Raw genomic sequence first — 16,409 nt, forward strand, 5'->3', positions numbered from 1 at the left:
CACCAATACAATGCATTTATTTCAAAACAAGGCTTTCATTCTGCCATCAAAGGAAATTTAGAGAATATATTATGCACACAGAAGTTATTATTAACAATGTTGGGCTGGGGCTGTAGCTCAGTAGCAGAACGCTTGCCAGAATGTCCAAGACACTGGGTTTGATCCTTTGCACCACATACAAATAAAATAATGGCATTCTGTCCATCTAAAACTACAAAAAAATTTAAATAAAAAAAAACAATATTAAAGATTTTGGTTTTCTAAGTCTTCATCAGATAGAGATCTAAAAATCATTTCAAATCCACAAGTCAAATACAAATACTTTTTATTAGTTGCTTATGTTTCAACTTCTCACTTATCTTTCATAAAGGAACAGATTGGAGGAAAAGGGGTTACAATATGTGCTGCAATGTGTAGTGATCTTTTGACTAATTTTTTCCAGGAATTCTTCAACAAAACCTTGGCCAACATACGTAATGCAGAGAAGCCTAATGAACCCTAAGTCAAGTATACCATTATTGCATGTAGGTAAAAGAGCTCTTCCTAATATTCAGCTCCACCCTGGGCTTCAATATGATAGGGAACAAAAGAAATGTAAAGTCACTGGACACAGCAAGTCCTGGCCTAGAAGACATGTGACAAGAACAGAGATGCTCCATATTGAAACCAGAGTATTATCATGGAGGAAATCATGCATATTCATATTTCATGTTTCATTTCAAGGTTTCCAGGTTTCTAGCTAAAAAATCACACCAATACCTATGTCACAGCCTGTTAAGCTGAACTAGTCTGAGTCAAAGTTTTGAAAAAGGCAAGTTTATCTTTCCTCTAACCTTTCAAACTCTGCCCTCCCCAGATAGGATCCTGCTCTCCCCATTTCTCTCAGTTCTGTGCTTCCCATGTGATACTATCTTCTTTTTTGACAGGGACTCTGTTACTACATCTGTTCTGCTTACTACAACTTATTCCTGTGAGCCTTAGACATCAGAGAACTTCCATCAATAAGGGGTCACCTTGAAGAAGCCTAGAAAACAATGAGAAGAAAGATGTTAACATATATCTTCCCAGAATCATTTCTAGATGACATTTTATAGATAACTACACATTTAAGCTTTTTGAAATCTTAAACTAATTTTCATCTCCAGGACAGAGCAAATACTGAATACCCCAATATGAAGTAAAATTTGACATGTAGTGCAATATATTCTATAGAATTATAGATATAAGATAAGGATCATAGAAATTTTGAGCTGCAAAGATGATTTTCATATTATTAGACAAGAAATGATATTTACAGTGGTGAAAAGAGTTCAAGACACATGCTCAGTATAAGAGTTTTTAAGTAACAACATTTTAACCAGAGGAAAGTATTAGGCCTAGGGAATAATGCAGGACACAAAGGCATGAGTCATGAATGAGATCAATGAAATATCCTTTTTAGTTTTGTCGTTAAATAATAGGCCTCAGCTGTTATAAAATCACCATCAAGATAGTTATTAATTATCTTTAGCCAGCATGACTACCTTCTAGAAAAGGTGAGATTTGGGAGGTACTGAAGTTATGTGTTTCCAATGTAAGACAAAAGAGAAGGAAGACTATTTAGAATGAATTTCACATTTCAATTAGAGTTAATTTGGGAAAAGGTGATTGCAGAAGTCAGAGGCAATTCATGAGCAATTAATGTTGGTGGAGATGGTCACTGTATTTGTGTTTTTAGGAACAGTTTATTATTTCACAATAATAATGGCATGTGCAGAGAAAAGGTTTCATAAGTTAAAGGAGTTTTACAGGGAGAGGGTTGTGAAACAACTGCTTGGACCCATTATTATATTTTTAGAAAGATGAAAATATAATTATCCACTATGTATTCAATAAATAAAATTGTATCTTTTTAGACAACGTTCATAGATTGATTATTGTTTAAAACCAAATATTGTAGTAATCATAACTAGGTTGCATAGCAAACCTTTGAGTCTGCTACTGCCAGATTTATTGAAGGTTATTCACATAAATTTTCTGTTAAAACTCTTTTGCTTTGAACTTCTAGTTTCAGCTTAGAGATATAGAGAGCTAAAAAAAACATTACTCTTACCTTTACAACAAAAATAATGCTGAGAAACTTGGAAAAAATATATATATACATGTACATGAGAAAATACATATATATAACTTTAAGGAGTTCCTAGTGACTTATGGTTATATCTGAGATAATTTGAGCAATTATATAATAATTACTGATTATAATTATATAATTATAAAATACAATATATATCAGTGAACAATATCAATAAAACGCAATGACAAAGAGACTAAAACAAAAATATAATTCTTCCTTATTGTAAGATTTTAATAAATGTAAGATATATGAGGAATATAAAAAGTCATTGGACAGGTATCACAGTAATAATTATTATAAGAAATAATCATCATTCAATGCTGAAATTAGGTGTTAAATTAGATAATTAAAAAAAACAGAATAATTGCCCAAAATAATTGCCCAAGATAGAAATTTTATTTTAGAGGCAAAAAAGTATTGTTTTTTATTTTACAATTGAAATGTCTGTCAATCATCATCTTAGCAAAGTGATCAAATTAACATCACAAACTTACCAATATGCTGATTTGACACAACGCCTTGGTAACATTCTTGCTAAGCGTGCCCAACTTACAGAAAAAATATCAGAGAAGCCAAATGTTATGGTTTACATGTGTGACCCCCAAAATTTTATGTATAAGACAATACAAGAAGGTTTAGAGGTGAAATGATGGAGAGCCTTAACCCAATCAGTGCATTAATCTCTGATAGGGATTAACTGTATGGTAACTGTGGAATGGTAGGGTTTGCATGAAGGTGATGGGTATTGGGAGCATACCTTTGGGCTGTGTATTTTGTATCTGGCAAGTGCAGCCTCTTTTTGCTTCCTGGTATGACCTTTTGAGCTACTTCTCTCCACTATACTGATCCATCATAATGTTCTACCTCATCTCCAACCCTGGGGAAAAGAGTCAGCTATCTATAGACTGAGACCTCTGCAACCATGAGCCCCCAAATAAACTTCTTCTCCTTAAAATTGTTCTTATCAGGTCTTTTAGTGACAGCAGAAAAATGAACTGACTAAAATACAAAAGGTATAAAATAACTCTTCCAAAGTACCAAGCCATAAAACATAAACAAAGATTGTGGGAACATCTCACATTGGAAGAAAAGAAGGGGACAAAAAGTAAATAAACACAATGTGGGGTACTGGACCTGCAAGCGTTCTTGGGACAATTTCAAAATTTTAATAAGAGCTGTAGATTAGTTAATGGTATTTTTCAAGTTAATTTTCTAGTTTTGATAATTGTGCTATGGTTATTCAAAATATTGACATTCAGAGAAGCTTGGTGATGGATATATAAGCACTATTTACAATATTCTAAGAACTATTTATATATTTAGATTTCAACATAAAAATTATAATGACCTAACAAGGATAATATGAAATATACTTTCCATATTAAAACAAAAAAAAACTGAAAATGCATGCATTTTTGTTGATGAAATGAATTTTCCTATTTGGAATTAAAATTCGAGGCAGCAATGGAGCAGTCAGAAATGAAACATATACCTTTTAATTTCATTTACTCTGTATTATACAAGCAAATCTAAAAAGAGCTAGCCAATTCATTTAAGTAGATGTCAAAAGCATAATGTACCTTCTATTTTCTCTCTTTGATGTAAATATTGAAACAAAGGTATTTCAATCAGACTTTAATTTTTAATGTGAGTACAGTTGGGCTTTGACTTATCTCATCTTTAATGCTAAATGTCCCAAGATTATGTGTGGTATATTAGCAGTGGACAGAAAATTATAGATGTGCTCCTTGATGAATTCCGTCCTCTTGAAACTAGTAAATAATATGTAGTTAATTAAATGAGTTAGCAATCAAAACAGTGCCAGGCATTGTTAGCTATTATTGATGTTGTCATTGTTATTATCATTAATGTCATTGCCCTTTCTGATCTTTAACAAAAATAACTCAGGCGACAAGTTTTGGTTTTCCTTGAAGCTACTCAACCCTGAACCACTTAAATTTCAGACTCTAAGTGATTTAATACAAGCTAGTAGAAAAGCGCCATTGAATTATTCAAAAATTAAATTCCAGAGCACTCAAGCATCAAAGTAGGCCTGCTTAAATTGGCAGCCTTCAGTCTTTCTAGCTTGCCTGCTTGATGACCTTTGAGAAGGCAATGATCTTTAAGTCATCTTGTTCTGCTTCATGTTCTGCTCTGCATTTGGCACATAAAATCATCCCAAATAATCACCACCCATGAATGTCAATGGAACTATGCTATTTTCTTCTATACGTGGTTTGTGTCATGTAAGAGAGAGTTTGGACATTTTACTTAAGCGTGAAAGATGTTCATATTAAGTGCAGATTATGCTATATCTTCAACTTGTCTCCAGAAGCTAAATATCAGGATAAAGTATGCAGCAGGCACTGCGAAATGCTTCAGAGACAGTGTTGAAAAAATTTACATTGGCATGTTTTTATGGAAGATAATTTATGGAGACATAATGAATAACATTTCAATTTGCAATCCAGGGAAAGTATTAGTCTGAAATTATTTCTGTGTATAAAGTTATAAAGGTTGGAGGGAAGGATAAGGGCTTTTGAATGATTCTTTCTGATATTAATCTCAAGAAGACAGTGATTCTTTAACATAATGCAGTAATAAACAGAACAGCATTCAGGGGCCTCTGGGCAATTCAGTTTATCGAATAAGCTTATACTTAAATGTTCATGTTTTAAGGTTACATTTTAAATATCTACACTTATAATCATGATAAGTTTTTGAATCAATTATGTGTTTTCTCTCAGCTCATCCTTTTATAGTATAAAACTGTAAAGCAGAAACTAATTTATGGAAGCACAATCTTAAAGAAGAGCTTTGGGAACAATGAAATAAATATGAAAATTATTTTAATATTCTTATCTACTTTATCGCATTCTGAATCATAAAAGAGAGTAATCTTTCAGTTTGAACTGAATAGGATCTCTAGAGAGATCTGATCATACTTTTGTTTTGGTGAGCACAAAGACTAGAAACCAAGCATTGTGTGCTGAGCTCACTAAAAAGAATAAGAATATGGTCCTGCAATTCATCCATTAACTCTGCAAGCCTTGATTATCTTGTTCTTTGCAAATGCTGGGAAAACTAGAAAAAGAAAAGGGAATAAAATCTATCTTCACAAAGTTTACTACATCATTATTTTAGTTCATTAAATTCATGTAATACAGATGAGAGCAAATACAGTGCAGCAATATAGTAAAAAATATGATAAAGAAGAAATTCACATAGTAGTTGCGAGTTTTTAACAGGGGCATTTCATGGCCATCAGTAATTTTATCTTAGTCAAAATCTTGTGAGGTTTTTGAATATTTCATTATTCAAAATTTATGAGAAAACTTCTTTTTAAAATTTCCTCTACATTAGTTTAATTCCTTGTTGTTGTTGTTTGTTGCTGTTGTTGTTCTTCTTCTTCTTGAAAGAGAAAAATATTATGTTATTGTTTTATTTTTTTGTAGGTATAAATCCAGAATTTGTGAGGTCTGATACAGATAATTTTTGGAGACCTCTTTAAGGAATTCTTTCTGTGTTATCTGCCAAATATACTGTACTGAGACTTAATAAATGCTAGCCATTCTTAATACAGTCAAGTTGACCCCTAAAATTAACCATCACCAGTCAATAAAACAAGAATGAAGTCAATTCAGGGTTGAAAGAGACCAATTTTAATCAATGCAGTTGCTTCCCCCCAACATATCTCTCTCTCTCTCTCTCTCTCTCTCTCTCTCTCTCTCTCTCTCTCTCTCTCTCTCTCTCTCTCACACACACACACACACACACACACACACACACACATACACACACACACACACACATGTAGGGTACTTAGCTTTGCAAAGGGGCCATGGAAGTTGAATTTCTAAAAAAAAAAAAAATTCTAGCAAAATGAAATCAAGTCTCTGCCTAGATAATCATTTTCCCTTAAAAACACTATCCCAGGATTCGCAAATTACAGTCAGTGGACTAATTCAAGTTGCCATCTGCTCTTGTAAATAAAATTTTGTTGAACCATATTCATATGTATTAAGTGCTCTCTGTCTACTATAATGTTATAATGGCATAATTGAGTCATTGCAACAGGTATCATATAGCCCACAAAGTAAAATATTTACTACTTGGGTTTTACAGGCAAAAATTAGTTAATACTTTCTCTATATTATTGAAGGGCATTGAAAATTTAGGAGACAGCCATTTATGTTGAATACACACAATACTGTGAGCTCTGTGAAGATTGCCATTAGTCTTTGATGTAAGAATTTTTTTACTATGAAATCTGACTACAGAACTAGTTTTCATGCTCCATTATTTTAACCATATCTTGATTTGTACATGGAATCTCTTTGCCATAAAATGCTATTCACTACATTAAGAAAGAGAAGCTGCTTAAGCTAATGGTTATTTAAAATATGATAGGAGAATAACATATGCATATATATATACATACATACATAACAGTGCAACAGGAATTGCATTTTGTAGGAATAACCTTTCTTTTGAGTTTGTATTTAGATGCAAAACAGATGGTGAAAGTTTGTTTAAATGATTTGTCCATTAAAGTCACTTGATTCATGCAGTTCTGTTGCTTCTCAGTGTGCGGTTTTGTTGATTACAGATGTGCTTCATTACTGATACATAAGAAGCCATGATAACCCTGTTATCCAGGAACTGCCATCAAGCCCACAATAAGACATAATGGGAATCAACCTACTCAGCTTACTCAGAGAGGATGAACTCAGTATCTGCCCCAGGAAAAGAAGAGGCACATTTCTATAAAGCTTCCTAGTATTGCTGGTTGGTTCCAGTCTGTTGATTTTCCAGAGAAGAAAACGTCTCATGGGAGGAAGTTAGTTATAGATTCCAGCACTGACATTTATGTTGTGATTCTCCAAAGCCAGGGTACATCTTGACTATAGATTAAGAAACTTGCCTTTGTTAGTCTCAGCGAAGTCACTGATTATAGAAGATAAAGAGAAAAAAAACGCCAACTGATTAATTATAAAATGAAACTCCATCATATTTTGAGAAAATTCAAGTCTATCTGTGGTGACTCCTTTTCTGAGTTTCAAGGAAACCCCCACTAAACAGTCAACTTTCCATCTGTTGAGAAAGACTACATCTGTTATTGTTTTTGAAACTATTCTTAGAGGACAGCGTTCAGCAAACTTGCCCTCTAAATGACCAAATAATAGATATTTTTGCCTTTGCACGCCAAAATTTAAGATGATATTTAGATACTTACATTTCTAGAAAGAAAAATTCTCCACATTTATCAAGTCCAAAATATAAAAATAGTTAAGTAAATTTTTTTGTAATATAGGTTAACTTATGAATACTGGAATTTTGGTGAGGATGACATTTCATCTACTCAGGATTCAAAGACAACACTACCTTTCATCAAAATCCATTGCAAGAGCTCATCTGTTATTGGTCATCTATAATAATATTTTACATAGGTCATCTTTGAAAATGTCTTTTCACATGGAACCTGACAAATACTGATATCAACCCACAAGCAAATATTTTAATTGAATATATTCAATTCTTAGACAGCATCTGTAGGATTCCCATAGATATTGGTCTTGATACTTGCTTTTCAATATATGGTTGCACTATAATCATTACTTCCAATTTACATTTAGGTAGGAACTCTTCCATCACTAATTAAAATGGATTTAATGTACTTATTTTAATGTACAATTTGCCTTCCAATTTTAGGTTTGAACTCATTATAAAATACTATCAAGTCTACAGCAAAACACTAATTCAATTCTATTTAGTATCTGATAATAGTGATTAAAAACAATTCTTTCCTTCAGAAAAAAAAAATCTGTACCAGTCCTGAGCTCAAAATATTTCAGTGATACTTTACTCCTGCTAAACCACTGAACTGCTGCATGACGGGGCAGGTCAGGATTTTTACCTTCAACTTTAGACAAAAATTTACAAATCTGAGGATGGGCAAGTTCATGAGAGGGAATGAAAATTACTACTGACACTAAAAGATGCAAGTATTTTCCTCAAGTTGCTGCTGGTAAATACTAAAATGAAGAATTTACCCATGCTAAATGGGCTTTAAATCCTTAATATTTTCACAGATTTGTAAATTTGTCCAAATAGGCTTTTTTTTGCTCCATATATATTTTTAACACTTTCAAGCATATTCCATTTCAGGTTGTACTGAATTAGTACCCTCTAGTTAAAAAAAAAAATAGCCTTATCTCTCTTTGTTCCAAATGTACAATTCTCAGAGGTTAATTCTACAGTCACTTAAAAGGTATTATTGACCCACCAAATAAATTAAGGCTGATGAGTGTCAACAATATCTATGAACTTATCAAAAGCAAGCAAAAACCACTTGAAGTGATTTGCTTGTAAAAAAAAAACAAATAAGGCAAATTTATTATTGATGCTTCTGCTTATGTTTTCAATTCTTCATGTAACTGTTCTTGCTGGAGAGATAATCATATTAAATAAGTTTGTTTTCTTCAACCACATTTTTTTTCAGCCACTGCAATCTAATACTATCTAAATAACTCACCCATTGGTAAATAGCTTTTCTTGCTTGACTAACAAATGAGACAATTTAGTATGGTTGTAGTCTCATTCTAATTTTTTAAAAATGTTTTGTGAAGAAATAGTTTGATGAAATATACTATTTTGTATGTTTTAATGTTTCTGAAAATTATCTTTTTGTGAATAGGGAAAATGTGTTGTGTGCTTGGTCTGTTAATGTGGACATATATTTTTTAAGCATGGATATAATGTCATTGCATAAGAAACATACTGAGTTACATTGACTTCAATACAAAATAATCATACTCGACTATGCTTTAAATATGCAACAACTGAATTCCACTCATATTTTCTTCATTTGTTTGGACAGTATGAGAGGAGAAAAAAATAAATATTTTTTTGTGACAGCATGTGGAATTAGGAATGCTGCCAGGGTATAACTGGGTTACTGCAATTTGCAGAGTACCAAGCTTTAGTATGAAGTAATGAGAGCACCACATATATACACAATCTCTTTCACAGTTACTTCTCTGATTAGTTCTAGGCAGCCATAGACAATGCATGAATGAATTGAGCATGGCTGACTTCCAATAAACCTGTAGTTATGGTCACTATAATTTAAACTTTGTATAATTTTCATGTATCATAAAATATTATTCTTCTTTGGATATTTTCAACCATTTAGAAATGTCAAAATCGTTCCAGTCTCAAAGACCATAAGAAATAGATGGTAGGCCAGGCTTTATACATGGACTGTGGTTTGCCAACTCTATGCTTCTGATTTGGAAAACAAAATTCAGGTATTTGATACTTGGTAAAAGGCACAAAATTAAAACCTATTGAAAGTAAAGGACAAAAAATGTCAAATAATAACCAAAGAAAGCCAATAGCATTGTTAACATGCTGTTTTTGTTGTTTCATTATTTAGTGTTTGATTCTGATACATTCTAGTGTCTTGTGTTGTTTTTAATATATCCTTTCTGGGCTGTGCTCAGCGTTCAGAGTCTATGCTTGATTCTTCAAGTTTGGAAAATTGATAGTAGGTCCTCCTTGCCCCTTTTGGAATTACAAGTATATACATCATAATATATGATTTTATAAAGTGTGTATCATTAGTTGTTGAATAAGCCTATACAATGAAGTTTTAATTTCTAACATCTCAATTTTATTTCTATTTCTATTTTTATTATTATTTCTATTTATGTAACAAAATCCTTTGTTTCTTTTCTGTACATATTTTATTTATTTATTTATTCATTCATTCATTCATTTTTACTGACATAATTGTATATTACAGTATACATTTGTAGAGAACAATATGATGTTTCAATACATGTATATATGGTATAAGAATGAAATCAGAATAAATATCACATTCATCACATCAAACATTTATCATATCTTTGCAAAACAGCATTCAAAAGCCTCTCTCTGTCTTTTTTGAAATATATACTGTATTATTGACTGTTTAACATAATTATTGTAGTTATTTTAAAATCTTTTTCAGATAATACAAGTATCTAAGAAATATTTCCATTGGCTTTGAACACAGGGCACATTTATTTCTTCCTTGCTGTGTCTTGTGGTCTATGTTGAACCTTAAAGGTAAAAGAAAAATTGAGACTGAGTACATAATACTTAAACCTAAAAGGTGCATATTCATTTTATCATTGCATTACTATTGTGAAGAACTGAATTAACTTAATCTGTAATTTAACCAAGCAGAGATCTAGTGAAGCATTAGGCTTATTTCAACATTTATTTCTAATATTTTGAGGGTCAAGTCCTCAAATTGACCTTTCATTGGAACTCGAACTGATGAAATTTTAAGATTTATGGTGTCATTGTTAAGTCAAATGACCAGATGTTTAAATTTTGGAGATATCTCTCTCTCTCGTTGGAACCTTTTACCTCCTTCGGGACTGTGGCCATTATTGGGTGTTGGCTAAGGTGGCCTCATGGGTTCTTCCATAGCATTTCCATCTATGTGACCTGGCTGGATTGGCGTTCCCAGGCTTTTAGCCTGCACAGTGGGCTTTTTTGACTTTAGCCCACCTAATGGTTTGATCTGAAATCTGCCTAGGCCCCTTAGTGACAGTGATGTAACTTCCCCTTATAGGTTCTCGCTACTGTCTCTTCTTACTCCCTCCTATCACTATATAACCTTGTCCCTGACACAATAAAGTTGAGATTGCTGCAACTTCACGGTTGACTCAACTCCCTACTCCTACTCAGAGTGATTCTTGGCCAGGCTGGGTGGCGGGCCAGGGTGCGACACTCATCATCTTACTCAGCCCTGGAGACACTAGCTGGTCTAGTGTGCTTCACTACCTCTGTCGGAGGGTGGTTCCAACTTTCTCTCTCTCTCTCTCTCTCTCTCTCTCCCTCTCTCTCTTTCCCTCTCTCTCCCCTCACACTCCCCACTTCAACACCACCCCCCACTTCAAGGAACATTTGCCAGATTTTAGGTTTCTGGAGATTGTTTATGGTCCCTACACTAGTCCTTAGTTACCAGCCTTTACACCTGATGAAAGTTTTGGGTTCCTGAAAGAGAATTCTGTCAGCTCTTCTGCTTTCCCCAAGGTGTTAGTAGGCTTCTATGCACTCCATCAAAAACCTCAGGAGCCTTTCCTAGCCCCTGACTTTGGAATATTTCCCTACACACCCAGCAGAAGGCCCATGGGGTGACAGTTGACAGGTACAGGTGTGCTTCCTGAGAAAGGCTTCTCTGGATTCTAATCAGTCCTGCCAGTCTACCCATGTCTACTGACAAAGTGTTAAAAGTCCAGCCCAGAACAGAAGAATTAATAATTATGAATCTAAATAAAAAGACTAATTTTTTCATCAAGAGTATTTCTTACAAAATAAAATATAGATCTTTTCATGTTGTTTTTTTTTAATACAGAATGCAGGAGAGTGAGATATTCTGGATATTGAAATGACTAGAGGGTGTTAAGAATTAAGTTCAATATTCAATTCTTAGTTATCTGATGTATGATCTGTGCTCTACTATACTGTGTTTCTGTGGCACAATTTTCACCACTTCCTTAAAATTTCCAGGAGAGCTCTGCAGGTCATGTGATTGACTCACACTCCTTGTGCTTTGTAAAATTTAATATAAAAGGCTTGTGTCTGGGTTTGTGTTGATATGAGGCAGACAAATTAATTACAAGTATAGAAAATCAGTGATATAAAACTACTTAAGAGAAAGAAAAACCATAACAAGGATAATTTTGTGGGAATATAAACCCCTTGAGACAAAGAGAAGTGACTTTAAAGCTAGAAGTTTTGGAAACATGCAGATATCTGACATGACTACTTAGTTACATTAATACGATATCATATTACAGACATGATCATGCATTTATTCTGCTTCATTTTCTAATGTTATTGTTGGGCAGACCCCAAATGGCTATAGATAGGCTTCTTTGCCAAGATTTCTGGCCAGCTATGTTTTTAGTGGACAGTCAAGTTCATGAACACTCTAAATCAGCATATGTACTCAAGGTCATAAACATTTGCTTATAACCATGTGCCCACTGATACAACCCATTGGCAGTATGCCTTCTTTGTCTTGCCTGCATATAAAAAAAAAAGCCTATGGAAATGACAGGGGAGGTTGGGTAAGGGCTGCTGCCACCTCCAAATAAAGAAAGACTATGATCCTAACTGTGCTTCATGTCTCCTTTCAACTACCAGATCCCTGAATCCTGTTTACCAGGCCTAAGCTTCAGCTGCAGCACAAGAATTGGCATAGTCAGCGGAATCTTCCACAGGTGAGAGATGCATCGACCCTGGCAGATGGGGAAGACCTGTGCCCACCAAATGGCATGTGGCACTCGGTCATCATGGTCCTATTGAAATGAGGTCCTGTGCAGAGTTGGGATACAGCGGATGGGTCACCTGAGTATAGAGAAGGGTATGCAGGTAGTGAGTTACAACTTACAAGATAGCACTGCCTGGAAAGCGGCAGGACAAGGGAGGTGGGTTCTTCTCACTGCTCCAAAAGCAAAGGAGGACCAGGCTCTGTGGGATGCCACCCAGTTCCACACTCTCCAAGAGAAGCAGGAAGCCTTGGAGGGATGCATTTGTGCTTTAGAAGCTAAGGTATGTGAATTGGGTGGGTCCTTGACCTCTGAGGGGACAGAGTTGAAATTTAAAGGGAAGTTGGAGGAAAAGCCCCTACTGTGAGCCTACCCAATGGATACAGCAGAAGATGAAACACAAACAGCCCCAGGCCACTGGAGGTCAAGCCATGGGGCAGCCAAATGCTACAGAGGATATTACATACCTAGGCAAAATTAGTGGATGTAGATAAGCAGTTTTGTCTGTGACCTGGGAACCCCCTGTCAGCATGGGTTTTGCAGCTATCAGCTATCAGATCTAGGTATAGAAGGCATTATTTGCACTGCAGAGGAGATGAATCCTCTGGCATCCATCACTACCCATTCTTCTCTGAGACAGCAATTATAGAACAGCCAAAGGAATGGAGAAGGTAATTACTCCCAGATAGATTGGATTTATGCAGCTGTGTGAATTGTGTGGACTGATGCTGGTGAACTGCTAGAAACCATAAGTGGCAATCCTATGCAGATTTGGAGCAGATATTATAGGACCTTCGTGCAAGGTAACTTGGTATGCATCAGGCAATATTTAATCTGAGTATATGGGGGCCAAATGATGAAAGATTTACTAATGGCATAAGAGACTTGGTTTTGCAGTATGCTTTACCTTCCACCTTTGTGTCTTTGATGGCTATTTTAACCCCATATGTCAGGCACCCCATTAATGAAGTTACTACTACAATAGCTAGCCTGGGAGAAGCCCAAAGCAAAGAGTAGTCAAAAAAATGTGAACAGAGTAATAGGGGCCTAGAGGTGAGACAAAGAAAGAAAGAAAGGGTCCATTAGAACCATTTGCAAGCAAATGTGGGCAGATCTCTTGGCAGCAAGTTTAAATCACCAGACAACAAACAATCATCCTAATGGAGTCCTCCTTGAGCTGTGGAAGCAGCCACACCCAGAGCAGTAATATGGGAGAGTGGACAGAGGCAAACAAGCACCTGAGAAGCCCAGCCTGTACAACTAAAAGATGATTTGGCTGCTTCTAGGGGAATGAGAGGACTTTGTTTCAATATGACTAGGTATCTAGAGAAGGTGTCTGCCCTGTGCGTACAGGCAAGGAACAGAGGTCATATGAGGAGCTTGCTGTCCACTGGTTCCCAAACAATTTGCATAGGGTATTGGCCCTGGTGGATACTGGAGATGGATGCAGCCTATAGTGTTTGGCAACCCTGAAAAGTTCCCAGGCCCATTGGTCCATATTGATGGCGATGGGGGACAAAGAAAAAGCAGTGTCCTTACCACTAGGGATAGATCATTTGCCCCACCAGCATACAAGGTACATGTCTCCTAACCCAGAGAACATCTCGGGTATAGATGTGCTCCAAGGACTCTGGCTGTATACCACAGCAAGGGAATTCCACCTCCATATATGAGTTGTGAGAGGATATGCAAAACAGCCACCCCAGGTCTTGCCACAATTCTGGAGGCCTGCAGTGGTGAAGCAGTTGCTTTCCAGAAGGAAATGCAGAAATTGGAGTTAGGAATTGGAGGAGGTGGGTATAATATGGCCCCCACCCAGCACAGTGTAGTCATGAAGAAGCCTGATGGCCCTTGGAGAATGACTGTGGATCATTGAGAACTGAATAAAGTGGTGCCTTCTCTGCCTGCAGCAGTTTCCTCAGTGCATGATCCCATGGACCAACTAATCTTGCAGCTGGGCACATATCATAATGTGCTGGACTTGGCAAATGCTTTATTTTCTATTGCTTTTGCCCCAGAGATCCAGAAGCAGTTTGCCTTTCCACGGGAAGGCGAGCAGGGGACATTTCAAGTGTTGCCACAAGGTTATTTGAATAACTTGACCATATGTCTTGGTTTGGTGGCCAGTGCCTTGGTCCAATGGACTCAGCTGCCTACTGATTTTTATATATATATATATATATATATTGATGATGTGTTGATGACCTCTGCCTCTTTGTAGATTTAGAGATTGTGGCTCTGATCTTAGTGTCCCATTTGGAGACATGTGGCTGAGCAATAATCATAGTCAAAGTGCAAGGACTTGGCTTGTTAGTCAAGTTCTTGGATGTGGTTTGATTGGGTGAAACAAAAGTTGTGCCAGAAGCTGTGATAAAATCTCAGCATATCTAAGAACAATGATTGCACAATTGCAGACCTACATGGGCTTGTTGGAATATTGGTAGTCTTTTTTTCCCCAGATTTGGCCCAGTTGCGTTGTCCCTTTTTTGCCCTAGGGAAGAAAGGGCATGGTGGAACTGGACTAAACCACTATGAGGGCCACCAAGTAAACTCAGGCAGGTATGAGTCCCAGCTCTCCCTTTTAAGCTGGAGGTTTATGTAATCCAGGAGGGTTTTGTGAGGCCGGTTTGAAGTGATTAACCAACCCCTGCATGCTAAAGTACCACCAATCAGGTGCCAATACAACTACCTGTCAATCAGCAGGGTCTCCTAACCAATCCTGGATCTAGGCAAGTTCCCCCCACCAACCCCAGTAGGTCAAGAGACTCTAAAAACCCCTCTTCCTGTCCCAAGCCTTCCTTTCCTGCCCTAAATCCAATAAAAATTCTAGTCCCATCCATCCCCAGTGTGCTTCTCCTCAGACCCTCTTACCCACTCTGTTGGTCTGAGGTTTTGGCCTGGGAGCGAAATCTCAATAAAGCCTCGTTCAGCAGCCTTTTAAAATCTGCCTCCTTTTGGTCACTGCTGCCTGACCTTACAGGTTTCAGGTAAGACCTGTGGCAGTGGCATGAGCAGCGGAGACCAGTAGACTTCTGGTCAGAGTTGTAGAAGGGTGCAGAGGCTCACTACTCCCTGATAGAGAAGCGGCTTGCAGCTGTGTATGCAGCTCTGGTGGCCTTGAAAGCCATCACAGGTGCTGATAAAATTTTTGTCTGTATTACATATCCTTACATATCCTATAGGAAGATGGGTGCAGTATTGGGAAGTCAACCTGGGGACAGATGTAGCCCCAGACACATGCCCTAGCAAAATGGGGAGCATATTTGGAATAACAAAATACTTTGTCTGTACCCCATGAGCTCCAACAGATTCTAAGACCAGTGTGATATGCAACTAAGGAAGTGCCTAACAGTGCTGATAAACATGAGCTAATAGAGCCATCGCCCATTAAGGAAGGAGCAGTCCCTGGTGGGCAACAGTGGTTGATACAGTGATGGATCCAGCAAATGGCCCTCTGACCATTAGATTGCCATTGTTGTACAGCCCTCTATGATACCCTGTGTCATGACGAGGGAAAGGGACAGAGCAGCCAAAGGGCTGAGATATGTGCCATATGAGGGTGGTGACACTGCATGTACCAGGACCCTTGATTATGTGTACAGATGGCTGGGCTGTTTATAAGGGTTAACATTGTGAATTCCTACATGGAAAGTAGACAAATGGATGGTAAGGAATCAGCCTTTGTGTAGTCAAGTTTGTGGCAGATGACTGGAGTACATGTTACTGGCCTTGTCCCCCTGACTAGCCCAAGGATTGATGAAGTAGATGCATTGGCTAGGTAGGGTATGGTGGTTATAGCAGGCACCTACCACCTATCTGGTAGCTTGTTTGCATGACCTACCGAATGCAGGTGTGAAAACTATATGGAATATATTCAACAATGGGGTCTGCTTTTAACATGGGATGCTCTGGTACAGGCCTGCCAGGCCTGTGTGGTTTGTGCTCAGGAATATCCACAC

At 36.7% G+C, this 16,409-nt stretch overlaps 1 protein-coding gene across 4 annotated transcripts in view; it reads left to right on the plus strand.

The window, feature by feature from the left end:
- Anxa10 (annexin A10) overlaps nucleotides 1-16,409 on the plus strand; it is a 525,713-nt gene that overhangs the window by 309,095 nt on the left and 200,209 nt on the right. For all 4 annotated transcript variants that reach the window (XM_078030965.1, XM_078030964.1, XM_078030966.1 and 1 more), the window contains one exon: nucleotides 12,326-12,402. In XM_078030965.1, coding sequence (XP_077887091.1) covers nucleotides 12,326-12,402 — 77 coding nt within the window. The remainder of the gene's footprint in view (nucleotides 1-12,325; nucleotides 12,403-16,409) is intronic.

The sequence above is a fragment of the Ictidomys tridecemlineatus genome, chromosome 14, assembly GCF_052094955.1.
Source record: "Ictidomys tridecemlineatus isolate mIctTri1 chromosome 14, mIctTri1.hap1, whole genome shotgun sequence".
NCBI lineage: Eukaryota > Metazoa > Chordata > Mammalia > Rodentia > Sciuridae > Ictidomys > Ictidomys tridecemlineatus.